Raw genomic sequence first — 17,218 nt, 5'->3', positions numbered from 1 at the left:
TATGGGGGCTTTTTCTGTGAAAAATGATTAGGAGTTTAACTCAAAATCTAGTTCCTAACTACTTATGATCTATACTCACACTGCTGGGAAGGATATTTTACTAGAAAGACAGGCTGGGGCTGACTAAGCTCACATATTTCAACCAGTGAAGAGCTTTAAGCTGGTGAGATATATCCTATTTGAAAAAAGTATGATATAAAAGGATATTTTATTAAGAGGATAAATTGAATTATGTAACTATATACTGTAATCATTTTTTTACTTAAAAGCAACTAATAATATCCAATGAATTTATTAGTTGTTTTTATTAATTGTTACTATATAATGGTCTTAAGTATACTGAAGTAAAATACTTGATATGCTTCTCCAATATTTTCTCTTTCACAAAAACCAAAGTCTGCTCTTTTCTGGGAAATAAGGTTTCTGAGCTTATCACAGATCACTGGTTTGCCCTTATCAGTCTACCATTAGTACATACCATCAGGAAATTTCCCTGATCTGACTTTATTTTGAATGTACATCTTATGTTTACAATCTGACCTTTAGATTAGTCTGACCTTTTTATAGAAAAACTCTCATTAAGACCACAAATTGATTTTCAAATGTTAAAGGTTGTCAGAAAGAACTTTCCTGCACTCAGAGGTCTTTGGGATAGTAGGACAGCTTACCACTACTGTTATCTAAGTGTTCATGTATTACAAACTCTCTCTCTCCCCCTCTCTCTCTCTCACACACATACACACCACTCACACATGCACATATTATTTCCACAGAATCCTAGGACTTTTTTTAAACTGGGGAAGTGTTTAGAAATCAACTTTCCAACTTCCTAATTTTTCTGACAGTAAATAGGACCCTAAAATGCTAAGTTGATTTCATTGGCAATATAGATACCAAATTTGTAAAAGCCTGACTTTGTGGTACTCAGATACTTTGTTGATATTATTGACATGATAATATAAAAGATATATTTTTATTAATCTGATTTAACTGACAGAAAACAAAAGAAAAAAGTCAAGACTGAATGACTTTGGTCCTCTTTAGAGTTGGGCAATCCACTAGGATAAGGAAACCGAACTGTTTGATCACCAAGGATCCACATCCCTGTTCTAAATAACCTGTCTTACTTGACCCTCCCACAAAACTCCACCTACACATTGCAGAGTTACAGGAGAAAGCTGACCATTTATTCATTCAAAGGAGAGAGGAAGACCCATAGTGCAAGCTGTATGCCTAGAACCCTTGGTTTGTAGCTGCCACTCAGAGCTCGTGTGGATCTAGCATTCTCACCATGTTTCTCCAGCCTCAGGGTAGACAGGAGTCCAACCCACCTACGCCCACCATGCCTCCTGGGATCTTGGGTCTGTCGCTCCAAAGTAGGTAGACATCGGCCTGTCACCACAACACTCTACTGCACTCTGAACAAAGTTAAACTCAATCGGCTGTCACCTCAGGGGAGGCTTTGTCATGAATATTGATTAGTTAAAAGGGCATTTCTGCCATCTGGCTGGCAGATGAAATGTAAAGATCAATACTTCTCATCTTTCAGTTTCAAGGATCAGAAAGAAAGGTGGTGAGGGAGGAAGGAGGAAGGACTTTTTACCTTATCAAGATGGTTGTAGAAATCAATGTTTGCTGCACAGAGATACCTGCCAAGCAGTGTGGCATGAGTGGTAAATATTGTAGCGATAGGAAGCTTCCGAGCTCGAGAAAGGATCAGTCCAGTTCCTGCCTGCCATTCGTGGAATTGGGCAATGACATGTTTCCCATCTGCATGATCCGTCACCTACATCAGAGAAGAAGCATTTAAAACAGTTGGTAAAGCCTGACCTTGCCCATGACCCACAGCATAAGGAAAGTTATCATACCTGTTAATTTTAGCAAAATTTAAAGAGAGTTAAACATGATGTGTACAGATTTAGCAAGCAGAATTGTTTTATAGGGTTTAGCTTCATGTTCATAAAACCCATGTATTTTTATGGTCTAATCCTTCCTTGCAGTAATGGATCAGATTTATTTTTTGTATCTACAGAGGGGCCTCATAGAACAAATGCACAGGAGGCACTCAATAAATATTCATTGAATGAATGAATGAATAATAGCAATAATATTCTTGAAGATCTCGCTGAGCAGCTGAATCAGTTGGGACTACCCTCTTACAAGGTTCTTTTGAAACAAACAATAAATGACTTCATGTTTTAACTCCATCTTATTTGGATTTTCTGTTATTTGCACCCAAAAGCATTTTAACTGACATATTATTTTAAGAATATGGAACTGGGCAGAAGGGGACTAATAACTTGTTTAGAAGCAAATCCTAATTTAGTAAAACCCTGAGAACATAGGTCTAATCCCGGTCTAGATCTAAAACTAGGGAGGTGTCAGTTTCTTTGCCTTAAACTTACCTTGTTTCACCCTTTACATTCTACTTTTAATATTTACATCCCACTGCCATTATGACTGCCTATTTCCTCAATGAGGGAGTAGAATTGATAACGCAAAACATGTGCATTCAAGAAAACTGAGCAGAGAATTGGGAAGCCGAAAGTTTACCCAAGGAGGCAGTTCTCATATTTAGAGAACATCAGCATCACCTGGAAGGCTGGTTAATCATGGATATCTGGGTCCCATCGCCAGATAATCTGATTCAATAATTCTGGGCTGGAGGCAAGAGCTCTCATGTCTTACATGTTTGCAGGTGATGCTGCTGGTGGCCCATGGAAATACTCTTTGAGAACCACTGACTTAGGCTAGGACCTTTGTATTTCAGAGTACCTGCTCTTCAAAATCTCCTCACAGTTATTAGCAGTTGCACAGATTGGTAGCATCCAAGAGGTGACTGCAGAAACAGGGCTTGCCCAGCAGCCTGGGATTTTTGTCAATGTCTTTATTTACCCTTTGAATCAAAGAAAATTTCTGTTTCTGAAACGGCTTTATTTTAGAGAATATTGGGGCTTTATTTTCTTGCTTCTCTCCTCTCCAGTTCTCTTTAACAGAAAGGAAGAGGGCAGACACACACACACACACACACACACGGAAGCTGACCTCAGTCCTGGGGGGCAGTGGCTCAGGGAGGCAGTTTTCAGAGGAAGAGTTGGTTCCACCAACTGATGATAACACAAAACTGCTTACTGTCATTAAGCCAGATCTTGTCAGTACCCTCACCCTGTTCTCCTAATTCTGTCACCAACACAAGCAATGGGACTGTCCCTTCACCTTCCCCTTAACTTCAAAGCAACCTTTTTGTGGCTATTGGAATATGACTTCATCGGTAAGAAAGACTGGTCAAGGGGACACACTGCCAAGCATGCAGTTCTGTGATTTGTCCTTAGACTACACCCCCCCTTTGCTAGGATGTTCTTCCTTCACCATCTGATTTTTAAGTTAGGCATAATCATTTTGAGTTAAGGCAAGGAATGCAAAAAAAAATCCTCCTGCCATGCTTTGAGAACTTAAGAAAGTGCAGGCTTGGCTTGTTTCACAGGAATTGATTTCTAAGGCTCTTGGTTTTTTATTTTTTAATTTTTTTTCATTTTGGGGATATTGCACTACTGTGGACTCCTTAGCACCTGCTGAGATCACTTCAGCCCTTAGAAAATGATGAAAATATCTAAAAGCCACTGCAACTGCACAAGTACTCGTGCATAAACAAAACCAAATATTTCAAGCTACTTTCTACTCCCATAAGTCTAGAATTCATGTACATAGTGCATGATCATCAACCATCCCAAAGGCTAGTATCTAGTTAGAGGAAAGCTAACATTTTCTCAGATTCTTTTGAAATGTATTAGGACAATCATGATGGCATCATTGCATTTAGCTTAATCTCAAAATCATGGGATCATTGCTGGGCACAGACCACAATCATGTTCCTCCTCTGTTGTATGACTATATGATAAACTATACCTCTTTTAAGAACCAGGCGGTTAAAGATCCGAATATTAGCATATCGTTGGCTTCTCGGTCATGATAAGGGATGCCGACACTGCATGCTTCCCAGAGATCTCCCTTCCACCTGTCCAGGTTCCAAGCCGAAGAGCCTATGTCAAATAGCACCACGTAAGGACTCCCTTCTATCAGCCACCTTCCAAAGTACACCTGCCATATAAGGAACACATGGGCTTGCAGTAATAACAGGCAATGCAAGGGAGAAAAAGGTATTTATGCTTAGAGTATGTACACTTTATTTACAACTCAACAGCAGATGATCCAAGCTGTATAGGAAGCTGTAGTGGTGACCCAAAGCATCTGATATTTGAGCCTGAAGATGGAATGGGCTTGCATCCATTCATCTAGAACCTCCAAGTTCTTGCTCTTCGTTAAATGTGGTCATTTAAAAACCAAGTATCTAGATCATGTGATCTTTGTCCATCTGTTTCTGATTACCCTCCTGTGACCTTGAGTTCATGGTTTTAGGATTTAATATCATGGTCTATGTTTTTATGATAGAGTCATAAGAGAAACTGGTCTGTATCTTTAACTTGTAGTGGGATATAGTGTCTATGGTATCACTTATTTCCCTATATGCAACAGGACTTGTAATAATAGGTCATGCTAGAAAAATGTGTTTCTGTGGACAAATGTATACGATTTCTTTCATTCCTTCTATCAAAAAAAAAAAAAAAAAAAAAAAAAGAGGTGACACAAAGTGTTTCCCAATAGGTTGCTGCCAGATGTCTTAACTAAATATATTGCCCAAGATACTTTATCTCTTTAATCTAGCAGCTCAAAGTCTAATCCTATTACATTCTTCAAATTGAAGTCCTTTATTCCTATTTTATTTTGTGCAAGTTTTAATGTATTAGCTCTCATTTTTTTTCCAATTGTAATTATATAATCACTGTATATGTAAGTTTTAACTTTCTTTTTGGCCTCTATTTTTTCCACAGTAATTTACACATTCTTTTGTCCTGAGTTTTATTTTATGTTTATTCTCCTATTTCATGGTATGTAACTCCATACATCACTTCAAGCGCTTCTTGGAAATTGGTGAAAACTAAGAGCCTCTCATTGGGTAAACTGAATGTGTCCACATGTTTAAATATTGACCCTTGTGACTCCACCCAACGCTGAATTTGGAGAGCTTGAAAGCCCATTTGATCATCATTCTGTTGCACAGGACTCAGGAATGCATGGTGATTTCTCTCCCATCTAGCCTTGGACAACTGTGAAAGACCCCCCCATTATCTGTCGGTTGCTCCCATTGTGATTAGCAGTTATCATGGCATTCCTCCCTTTTCAGACTGAGTTTTCCTGAGCCCCAAACAACTTTTGAATACTTTTCTCTTTGGCACATTCATTGATTTATGTATTCATTCAATGACTAGTGCCTAATATGTGACATATGATACAGTGAGCTAGGGTCATAGAGAAGTGTTGATACTAGAGAATGTAAGCTAGCTTGTATTGGCTTCCAGTGACTTCTTGGCTATAACAGAAACATCCGTACATCAGAAATACATTTAGAACCTTGAGATCAATCAGTCCATTATGCTTTTCATCTCCCTCTTCTTTCACAAGAGCTTTAAATGCAAGCCCCTTCCAGAGTCTAGGTGTTTCCTTTTGGCATATAAATATGATCAGGTCTCACATTTAATAAAACACTAATTCTCAAAACAATGCCATTTGCAAACTACTTAATTATCCTTTTTTCTCATAGAAAACTCTCATTGACACAGCTTCTGTGTCCTCCCAATTCAGTCATTCCTCAACCCACTGCAATCTGCTTTAACCCTCTTCTCTCCTGAAGCTATATTTCACAAGATTACCATGAAAGACCTGAATGTTGCCAAACCCAATTTACCCTGGTTTAATCTTTCATTGACTTAATCCCTTCTTCATACTTGAAACTTACTCCTCACTTGTTTTGACCTATTCTGTTATGATAGCAACAGATTACCATAAACCTAGTGGCTTAAAACAACACAAATTTATGACCTTACATGTTTGGGAGTCAGTAATCTGAAACAGGTCTTGTGAGTTAAAATCCACACATTGGCAGAGTCGCAGTCAATCTGTAGTCTCTAGGGGAGTCTGTTTTCTGGCCTTTTCCAGCATCTAGAGGCTACTGCATCCCTTGGCATGTGGCCTTTTCCTCCATCTTCAAAACTTATTAGGCCAACCTCTCCTTCCACTGGCACATCTTCATTCTGATTCTGACTCTACTGACTCTCTTTTAAAAGGACCCCTGTGATTACATTGGGCCCACCTCAATAATCCAAGGTAATCTCCCCACCTCGGGCCCCAAATATACAAAATCCTTTTGCTACATAAGGTAACATATTTTCAGGTTCTGAGGATTAGGACTTGTACATCCTTGTTTCTGTATCACTAGCTGTGTTTCTACTTTTACAATCTCTGAGTTGTGGGGTTTTTTTTGTTTTGTTTTTTAATATAGATGTTCTAACATGTTGACACTCCCCTCAAGGCTCAAAACATCTGCTTTTAGTCTATAAACTTCTACTGAATAATATTATCAACAGCCATAATGTGAACTACAATTTAAACACAAATAACTTTCTCCCAAACATCTCTATCCTATACTTTTTGTTGAGCTCCAAATCTATAACCCTACTGGACATTTCTTGATGGTTTTCACAAAGTGCCTCAAATGTAACCTATTTACACTTAAATTGATCATCTTTCTCACAAACCCAGTCCTTTTCCCTAAGGAGATAGTCTTCTCTTGTGAGGTCATGTGAATGGTGGTTTGTTCTCGCATAACAGTTACTAGGTCTTGCTGGGTGAAGTGTCAGTCGGTGTCCCTTACCTGGCAGCCATGTTTATTCATTGTATCCACTGCTCTTCTGATAGGATCATTTATAGGTTCACACCGTTCCACCTGAGTCTTCATATTATGCTCAAAATAGGGGCCAATCAGAAAATAATTGTCTCCCCATTCATCTGCTGTGGTTTTGGCCTTCGTCTGAATCACAGTATAGATGCCACCAACTGTTGAAAAGGAACGGTTCTGTTTATCATTCAGGTTAGTATTTCATTTTAAGTGATGAAGGCATGGAAATGAGTCCTTGTTTTTAAGTTAGCATTTAGGATTTATCAAGCACAAGAGTTTATTTAACTTTCTAAAAGAAAGTTTTATTTATTTATTTAAAAATATAATTTATTGTCAAATTGGATTCCATACAACACTCAGTGCTCATCCCAACAAGTGCCCTCCTCCATGCCCATCACCCACTTTCCCCTCTCCCCCCATGCCCCATCAACCCTCAGTTTATTCTCAGTCCTTGAGTCTCATGGTTTGGCTCCCTCCCTCTCTGTAACTTTTTTTTCCCCCTTAAAAGAAAATTTTTAAAGGACACCAACAAATAGTTACTATTTGGTTCAATTCAATGCATATTTTAAAGCCTTGTCTGGGTGCATGTCAGAGAGCAGCAGGTTGGCAGCAGCAGAGAATTACAAACATTTGAAGGAAATCTGAGGAGATGATTGGAATAGAGCAGTATGTAGCCTAAAGCTCTATCCACACTGAAGGGTCAAAGTTGGTTCCCATAGCCATTGTCACGACACACACCCTCAGCAACAGTTTTCACCTTTTACTCTTGCAGTGGTCCAAGAGGCCAGAGTATGTCCATGTAACAGCCATTGCTGAAATGATGACCATGTCTGTCAAGATAAAGAACCACTTACCTTCAAAAGTAACCAGCAAGGTACCTTTTGGTAAGAGAAAAGAGCTGATAGATTTTGAGGTGGGATGCTTGGCCCAAACCTCATGTCGAACCCAATGACACAAATTTTCACATGGTATTTCATTTTTCCCCTCTGGCACTGATGTCATGACTACTAAGACACAGGGCCAAAAAAATATGTACACTCTTGGGAAATATGCACACTCTTGGATCCAGCATGTCTACATTGTTCTGGGAAATAAGAAGAGTGCCAAATGATGTCTATTAAGATATTTATTGAAGCATTACTGTGGCAAAAAAATTGGCAACAACTTAAATTGAACTAGTTAATTCAACTTGTCTAAGGCTCAATTAGCTCTTCTGTTCAGTGGGGATAAAATATTACTTAGCTTGGGGGCAGAAGGCAGGTTGTAGCAGAAGTATCCCAAACTAGGGCTCATTTGAGTAAATACTGAAAAGGGTGAAGAAATTAGGCAAGCAGCTATCATGGGGAAGAACTTTTTAAGCAAAGAGAAGAGTTACACCCAAGGCCCTAAGTTGACAGCACAGCGTGCAAGGGGAGAGTAACAGGATGCAAAAGGAAAGGTTTGAGAGGCAGGTAGGTAGGAGGAATAGGGAAGACCAAGGGGAAGACGACCTTCATAAACTCAGGCAGGATATCTGGTGCTGGCTCTAAGCAATCATGTTGTATGAGAATATGAAAACAGTCTGAACCAACTTCTTGAATAATTCTTTGTCCATGAGCTATAGGTGAGGAAACAACTCAAGAAATGCCGTGAGAAATCACAAAGCTAACACAGATCCTGGCACCAATCTTCAGCTCTATTTCCTGGAGCAATTTTATTACTTGTATATTAAAAAGAGAGATTCCTATTTTTCATCTCAGGTTTTCATAAGTTATTTCAATTCATCAGGATAGAGCGTTCGATAGCAATTGCATCTCTTAAATTGTCTTGGTAATTTAGGCTTTAAATAATAAATCTTACCAGTAGTCACAATCTATGGCCAAAAGGTAGAATTACCATCTGCAAATTTTTCTTTACACCTGAATCTCAAAATACACTTTTGGTTAAATTATTTTTAAGAGGTGAGACACATAATGCAAATGTTCGTACTACTATATGAGACCAACAGGATTCATTAATTCACAAAAGAGAAGAGTTAATATAATTTCCCAAATGTAAATATTATATGCAAGTAATTTTCATATGAGTCTACATAAACTTATTGTCTTTAAGAACTTCATCTCTAAGAAAAGACTTTATGACTATAGAAAATTTAGAGAAATTTGAAACTAACTTGAACAGAGAATGGTAAGGACATTATCAATCACATTTCAGATGTCAGGTGATGAGAATAGCATGGAACACATGAAGACAACCTGTAAACCTTGCCATCAGAGACTTCTAGACTGGACCAGGACCAACGGGATTCACTTGCCATCAACAATGAATCTGAGATGACATACATTGAGGCCAGCACCAAATATGCCTAAATATTTCTCCAAATTCCAGAAAATTTTATGAACTGTTAAAACCATTTCTTGAGGAAAACAAATTTAGAGAAATAATTTGCAAGAGTAGCTAAAACTTTTTTCTTTAAAGAGTCACATCGTAGCAACGTACTTATATATAAGCTTTATTTACACTTGCTATCCATAAAAAGACAATCTTCAAATAATTTCTCCTGTAGACTTATTTCCTTCATCTTTATCTTATCAGGGGCTATGTTATAGGATTCTGATGGCACACATTTATTAATGCCTTACTCACATCTCTACTCTTGAAAATTCTCTTTTATGTGCAACTATGTATCTTGCCCAGAGATCTTAGGACATCCTTGTTTGTTAGATTATGTGTTTCAAGTTCAAATACACTTGGGTAAATGCAAATACATTTTTATTTGCCAAAGTACAAAAAGGAGAAGAGAAAATCTTTACTAAAAAAAAAAAAAAAAAAAAGAATGATTAGATGTGGGAATTGAAATGCAAAATTAAACATTGCTAATTAATTTGCTACTTCTTTTTCCCATTTCAACTTTGATGGGGATAGTCCCCAAATGGCATTAGACTGTCATAAATACTATGGATATGCTGTTTCAGTCTATCAGGAATAAAAACATAAAATTTAAAAAAAGGCAATCCTGTATTGGTTGGGGCCTAATTTAAAATGAATCTTTCCCCCTTGACTTCTTCCTGTGCATCTATTCATGGGGAGGTCACCTCACCACTATTTCATATATTCAAGCTCCGTTTTAGCCTCTCGCTGTCCTCATCATATTTAGATGCCAACTAATTTCCTTCAGCTTTTTCTTTGTCTAAATGCCACACGTTACCCCAAATTCCTCTCCTGGCATGCTAACTACAGGAGAATGTGATGGCATAGAAATAGAATCATTCCTATTTTCAAATTTGGAGCATAAACCAGACATTCCCCAACACATATTTTTTTATTGAATTATTGTTTTGCCACAGCATAGATCACTGAATTTGGATTCACCCTTCACTTTCAAACATGTACTTTGTATTTTATTGATCTATATTTTCCTGAAACAACATGGGAGCTATCTTTAGTGTGAGGGCAAAGTATCAGGCCTTTCATAAGAAAGAAAAGATGAGATCCCATGGCATATGCCATGGAGATAGTTAAAACCCCAAATTTTCATCTATAAACACTGCTTATATTGCTAAAATCAAGATTCCAAAGCAGTATGGAATATGGACACCAGCCAAATAAGGTGCTGTCTCTATATAATAAGTTATATGTTATTATGCTAAATATATTATAGACAACAAGGATATATATGTTTTATATAATAAGGAGGTATAGTTGACCCTTGAACAATGTGGTGGTTAGGGCTGCCAACCCCTCACATAGTCAAAAATCCACATATAACTTTTGACTCCCCAAAAACTTAACTGCTAATAGCCTACTGTTGACCTGAAACCTTACTGATAGTATAAACAATCGATTAACACATATTTTGCATGTTATATGTATTTTATATTATCTTATTACAATAAAACAAGCTAGAGAAAAGAAAATGTTTATTTTAAAAATGAAAATGTTTATTTAAAAATGTATATTTAAAAAATCATACGGTAGAAAAAATACATTTACAGTGATGTACTGTATTATTGAAAAAACTCTGCATGTAAGTGGATCCACATACTTCAAAATGTTCAAGAGTCCACTGTATTTTATATATTGGGAGAATCTTCACTATTTTTAATTGCTTAAAGTTTACAGAATTTGGAAGTTATATGACTTCTGTATGCATAGCTACTAACCTAACCCTCCTGTTCCAAGATACAGTTGCAGAGCAGGGGAAGTCATTATACAGTTAGACATCATTCTTTGGGCAGCAGGTCTGATGGGAAAGAGTTACTGGTGACAATGGTCAACAAATGGTTATGTGTCCAGAGCTTTGCTGGCCTGTGGTTTAAATTAAAGCATATGCAGTTTGGGGCAAAGGAGGACAATACACTCAAAGCAAGACTTTAGACACTCCTCACCCTGAATATTCCACAATGATAACTCCAAATGTTTTATACAGGAGGGCTCAGACATGGTAATGTGGATGAAAAGGAAGTGAGGAGACTAGTGCTCATCTTGAAGCTATGTGTGTGTCAAGCATAGTTTTTGCATAGATTGTGTTCCATGTGGTGGGGCTTGGGATGCCGCTGACACAGCCACTGCATATCCACACTGGGCAAAGGCACCTCAACCCTAATTACTGTAACCCTGATCCATATCTTTCCCTTTCCCCTCTCTGCTTTTGCATTTAAAAATAGAATCATGGAATTGCTCAAAGTGAAAGGCAGTATGAAAATGAATGATCCAACTTCCTCATATTATGAATAAATTTTATGAAGAAATAAGAATAAGATAACACCTACAGAGCATTTATTAAATGCTAGGCACTGTTCTAAGTGATTTTCAATTGGTATTTCTTCTCATTTGCACAACACCATTATAGGTAGGTGCTATCATTATCTTTATTTTTAAATAGAGAATCTGAGGCACAAAGAGGCTATGAGACTGATCCAACGTCACACAGGTAATGATGGAGTTGGGATTCCAATCCAGGAAGTCTGACTCCAGAGCCCACAGGCTGTAGACAGCAAGATTGTAAGAAACTGTGTGGAACAACATATTGATGGATTTTTAAAAGTGACGGGTGGGAGGGACAGAGGAAGAAAATGACCAATATCACAAAAAGATAATATCTAAGACTTGGGAAAAGTGGAATCCTTTCTATTCTGCCTTAGAGAAAATCCATTTGGAAAACAATACTTAGAGGAAACAGCTTTTTTATTTTGTTTTTATTTTGTCTCTTGACGCTTTGGGTTAACAAAAAGGAACTCAGGGTTTAGGGAACTTTAGAGCAGTGGTCCTCACATCAGTCATTAAGGCTTTTGGAAATCTGATGAAAGCATTCAGTACTCTTCTCCAAGAGGACTTATACATTCCATTTTCAGATACAGTTTTAAAGGTTTACAAACTCCTTGTGGTCCTCTTTTATCAGGGTCCCACCTTCCAAACTCCTGCCTTAAAAGAGCAGACTTGCAGTTACAATCAGTTTTTACCACACCGTTTTGACTGTTGGTTTCTGAGTTTCTCCCTATGCCTTTCACACCGTGTGACCTAGAGCGTTGATGCCCAGTTTGAGAAGGGAGAAAGTAGAGTATTAAATGTGTTATATTACATACTGGCCTAGGACTAAAATGTATTGATTTTAGTAAATTTTTAAGAAGAAGCATTCATTTAGCAACTATATTTCAGAAGTGCTCACATGTATTAAATTAGCAACATTATTTGTGACAATATTTATTCAAGTCTTTTTAATGATCTTAAATATTCTCAACATAATTGGTCCATAATCTACCATGATTTGGGCAGGTCTTTGCAGAAGAAATGATTGTAGTGAGGCCTGCCTGAACAAAGGAGAAAGTAAACCATTTTGTTTCTTACATCTGGGCAAAACTCTCTATCCTAGACCACATCACAGTCTTTAACTTGTCTGTTACTTTCCTGCTATCCTCTCACCCAACTAGTAATAGCACTTTTTCAAAAACACACCTGACTACTTAGTACTTTCTGCTGTTTAGAACTTCAGTGGCTTCCCACCATTCACGCATTGGAGGTAGAATTTTTAAGTAACCCTAAACTTCATGAACTGCCCCCTGCTGGTATCTCCCATCTGCCCTCACATTCCACTCCTTTCCCCTCTCTGAGCTTCTCTCAGATCTTTGAACAGAGTACACTTTCTCACCTCTGCATCTTGGCACATACAGTTCCCTCATCCTTCTTTATCCTTCCTCCATCACCATTACCCAATGGCTATTCATCCTTCAGGTGTCAGCTCAACTGTGTCTTTCTCACAGAGGTTCCCCCCGCCCAACCCCAATCCAGGTAGAAACCTCCCCTCCCTTGCCCCCAACATGTAGTCTAAGAGCCACTGTTCTCTTATTCTTATTGTCATCACATTTGACTACAATTGCATGTTCAATGTCTATCTTCCTGCAGGTTTGTAAGTACTGGAAGACTGGGAATCAATTCTGTATTGTTAAACTCTATCTCCTTCATTTCCCCGTGCCTGACATCTAATAAACACTTGATGAATCTTTATGAATAATAAATGAAGAGCAATGATAAATGGATAAGTGAATAAAAGCAATGAATGTCAAGGGCAATATGAACAAGGGGAAAGTGTTATTTTGAAGTCTGAGAATTAACATCCAATAATTTAACTGTGACTCTCTCACTTGTTATATTTTACACATATTCATTGTTCATTGGCAAAATTCTGGCAGAGAGGGATTTTTTCCCTCTAATAAATCTTTTGTTTTCTTGGATGTAAATAGATTTCCTTGCTTGCCACAAAACATTGTGAGATACCAGGAGCGTATGACATTAACTTCATTCATGAATAAATGGATATTCAGGTAATTTAAAGGATGTTTTTCAAAGTCTTAGAAATCTATGTCCCTTGACCTAAGTCCTGTGTTCTTTCATCTATAGGACATTTCCTTAGGCAATGGTTTTTTCATTCTTGTGTGGTAGTAAAAAGAGAAATAAGCTTAAAGAAGACCTAAATGCTAGTCCCAACCCTGCCATTTGCTTAATCATTTAATGCCTTAGATACCCATTTCATCTTTGAAATAGAGAAGTTGGATCATTGATCTCTAAGATGCCTCATATCACTGCCATGAGCTACACGGAAGTAAAAGTTCAAAGTAAATTTAAAGAAAACCTACATATATAATATCAGTGTATTGCCAAGGATGAACACAATAACTGTCCATTTATATAAAAATTTCTAAAAAATTAGGCTGTAATAAATATTAAAATAAAGATATGATGGAGATGATGTCAATGTTGGTAAATCACATTGTGGTTCCCTTTTCCACCAAAAACTTTTTTTTCTTTCCTTTGCATGGGAAACAAAAGAAAACAGGTTTCAAGGAAACTTAGGGCTAAAAACAAAATGTATTTATTCCTTCATTCAAAAGAAAAAAAAATCCATTGAGCATTTTCTGTGTACCGGTACCATTCTAGGTCCTGAGATCAGCACACACGTCACCAAGATGTAAGGGATAACAGTTTTCACCAGTGTGTTCCCAGCGCCAGGAAACAATGCTCCATTAATGTTTGCTAAGTGGAGAGAAAAGAAGGAAAGAAACAAGAAGAGGGGGCTCTGCTCAGGTGCTAGAACTCACACAGGGGTCTTCTGAACTGATTCCTGGCGCTAAAGAATCCCCCCAATTTTTCCAACAAGAAATATCCTTGAGTTCCCACCTACTCTGTAGAGAAAAAAACCTTAATTTCAGGTCATAGCCTAGGATATGTATAATAGAGATGACTCTGTTCCAGGGAACTTTGGGCACATTCAAACACCTTGTGAGTGGAAAAAGAACATTAGAAAAAGCTCTTCATAAAACACTTTTCCATAATAAGATTTCTGTCCTCTTTGCCTCCATCTCATTAAACTACAGAGAGGAAGAATGTACTTTGTTCTCTCACATTCAGTCTTGCATTTCTACATAATCAGAATTGATTTTTTATTTTTACGTTATGAATTTTATGAATGTACACACATGAGAACTTTGAACACTTAGCATAAGGTGAAAATAAGAACATATGTCAAATATAATTCCTCTAAGTTTGAAATACTCTCATTCTTCTTAATAGGAGCTCAATATAATACATTCTGAGCAGCTTCTAAGTTAAAACTTTAACTATAAGCTGATCTTGAGTTATTAGAAACATTATTAAGTATTTCACACAGTCTTTAGCAGTGCATTAAAGTGCTTGGCATTAAAGTTTGCAATTGGTCCTGATCACATATGGTTTTCCTTAAAATAAAATACTTGTTTATGCTTTTTTGTTGAGAGAAATCATAAAACCAAAAAAGTAAATTACTATTATATTATAATATATATAATTATATATATAATATATTATTATTCCTGTTTTGTCATAACATACATGTCAAATTTAATTTAAATGCACATTCCAACGACTGCTTTCAACTGTCTCCCTTCCACACAGCCCCATCTAAGTTATCATTGTCTGTTGAAATAGACAAGGTTAAATGTAACCTAAACTTATGTTCAGTTTGAATACTTCCCTCACTCACTGTCAGTTCATTCTCACTACAGTCCCCTGTGAAATCCTAATCTGCATTCTTCAACAATCTGCCAAAGAGCCACTTTCTAGGGCAGTACAAACCTTTATTGGTTACTTCCCAAGCGACTTCAAACAGCAGTAAATCCTCCACAGGAAGTTCTTCCACTTCCCACCGAGGAAGCCCGCTCAGGGATGTCACAGATAGAGATCGGCCTCGGAGCATTCTTTCTCTGGTCCTCTGAAACTTTTTTGAATCCCTTTTTCAATAAACTGTGATGCCAGTAGCGGTGTGTCGAGAGCCTTGCAGGGTCAGAGCTGGGAGATCTCAGGTTTGGGGAACTTATTATAGGTATAAACCAGTCAAATGAAATCTCATGTGCTTCCCAGAGAACTCAGTTGAAGGAGGAACCCTTCTGTACAGTCTTTCTGGGCAGGTCCAGTGAGGACAGTATCTCCAATCAGTATCAACCTGACCAACTCAATCATACATAAAATCCTCAAGTTCTGGGCTTAGGTAAGCACCCCTTCAGATGGTGGAATCCTCATAGGCTGAGCACGACACAAGTCCCGACCTTTAGTCCTTGTCCTTTTGGCCAAACTCCTAGACTCATTCAGTCATCAATGCTTATTTCATCACTTCCAGAGTGATCCAAGATTAGCAATTCCCCTTATTAGGGTTGCAGACCATTTTAGATTACACATAGAATTCACTGGGACCATTTACAAACTTTCAATCCTTTTAGATTTCCTAAGTATTCTTTGAGTCTTATTTCTAGAGCATTAAAAAAAAATCCTAGTTTTTGTAGTCTACATTTATAATCTAAATTTTGATGTTAGGCATAGATCTTGGTTCCCCCTTCTCTTAATTACTTTTCTCAAAAATTTCCCTATGAAAAAGTATAAATCCCAGGTGGTTTTGAGTACAACATGCAAGGAATGTAACTTTGACTGATCAATGATGATTAAAAAGTAAAAAACTATCTCCAAAAGTTTAATCAGATCACCTCAGGATTGTTTCACTTATTCCCATCCTCAGCTCATTACTCTTTTTGAAATTCCTGGTCCTCAATTCTCATTTGGGGTTTTTGCTTCAAGTACCAGCATTCTCAACAACACATCATCTCCTAATGACCCTTCAAGTAGACTTACATAACTCTTTTGATCCTATAATTCCTAACAGAAGAACCCCCTTTGCCAATTATTTGCTTTTCTGTGGTGAATGCCATTTTCAAAATTTCTCCTTGAGTCAAGAGGAGTGAAATAAATGGAATCATACAAAATATGTCCATGGAATATATCTTCATCTATCCATGTTATGTGGATGAATCTTCTTCTTTCATGTGTGGCAGGGAGGGAAGGCAAGGAGAGACAGTAATTTATATAATAAAATTTGGAGAGGAATCAGAAAAAGTTTTCTGCTTTCTGTTTCCTTGAATATTCTCTTCAAAGATTTGTGCTGAAAACACAAATTGAGGGGCACCTGGGTGGCTCAGTGGGTTAAGTATCCGACTCTTGATTTCAGCTCAGGTCATGATCTCATGGTGGTGAAATTGAGCCCCACATCAGGCTCTGTGCTGGGTGTGGAGCCTGCTTAAGATTCTCTCTCTGCCCCCATCGCCCCACAACAAAAAATTTAAAAACAGTTTTTTTTAATAAAATAACAAAAACATTAAATGTTGAGCTGGGAGTAGAAAGAGAACAGTCAATCAGACAGAAAGGCAGGTGGAATTTCTCCAAGACGGCAGAAGGTCTCAAAAGTCCTGATCTCTAATTTCAAACTCACACTAACACTTTATCATTCAATGAAAATGAGGTAAGAGGACAATTAGGGAAAAAGGAAGACTTCTGTTTGGTTTGCTTAGTAGGTATTCCAGCAGAGGTCACTAGATACGTTTAGAAAACCACACATTTTGCTTTGACAGCATGTAATCTTCTTGTAAG

General features: G+C 37.5%; 1 protein-coding gene across 2 annotated transcripts in view; it reads right to left on the bottom strand.

Moving 5' to 3' along the window:
- The window catches only part of GYS2 (glycogen synthase 2), a 49,555-nt gene extending 33,717 nt beyond the window's left edge, over positions 1 to 15,838 (bottom strand). Inside the window, exons 1-4 of one of the 2 annotated variants that reach the window (XM_040488701.1) lie at positions 15,380 to 15,838; positions 6,770 to 6,951; positions 3,907 to 4,098; positions 1,604 to 1,786 (exon numbers count right to left, since the gene is read on the bottom strand). In XM_040488701.1, coding sequence (XP_040344635.1) covers positions 1,604 to 1,786; positions 3,907 to 4,098; positions 6,770 to 6,951; positions 15,380 to 15,500 — 678 coding nt within the window. In that variant the 5' untranslated portion in view covers positions 15,501 to 15,838. The remainder of the gene's footprint in view (positions 1 to 1,603; positions 1,787 to 3,906; positions 4,099 to 6,769; positions 6,952 to 15,379) is intronic. The other variant, XM_040488700.1, reaches the window with a different exon arrangement.
- Positions 15,839 to 17,218: the final 1,380 nt, after the last annotated feature.

The sequence above is a fragment of the Herpailurus yagouaroundi genome, unplaced genomic scaffold (assembly GCF_014898765.1).
Source record: "Herpailurus yagouaroundi ecotype Mexico unplaced genomic scaffold, PumYag 166, whole genome shotgun sequence".
NCBI lineage: Eukaryota > Metazoa > Chordata > Mammalia > Carnivora > Felidae > Herpailurus > Herpailurus yagouaroundi.
The sequence above is the reverse complement of the archived record's forward strand: the minus strand, read 5'-3'. Positions and strand labels throughout refer to the sequence as shown.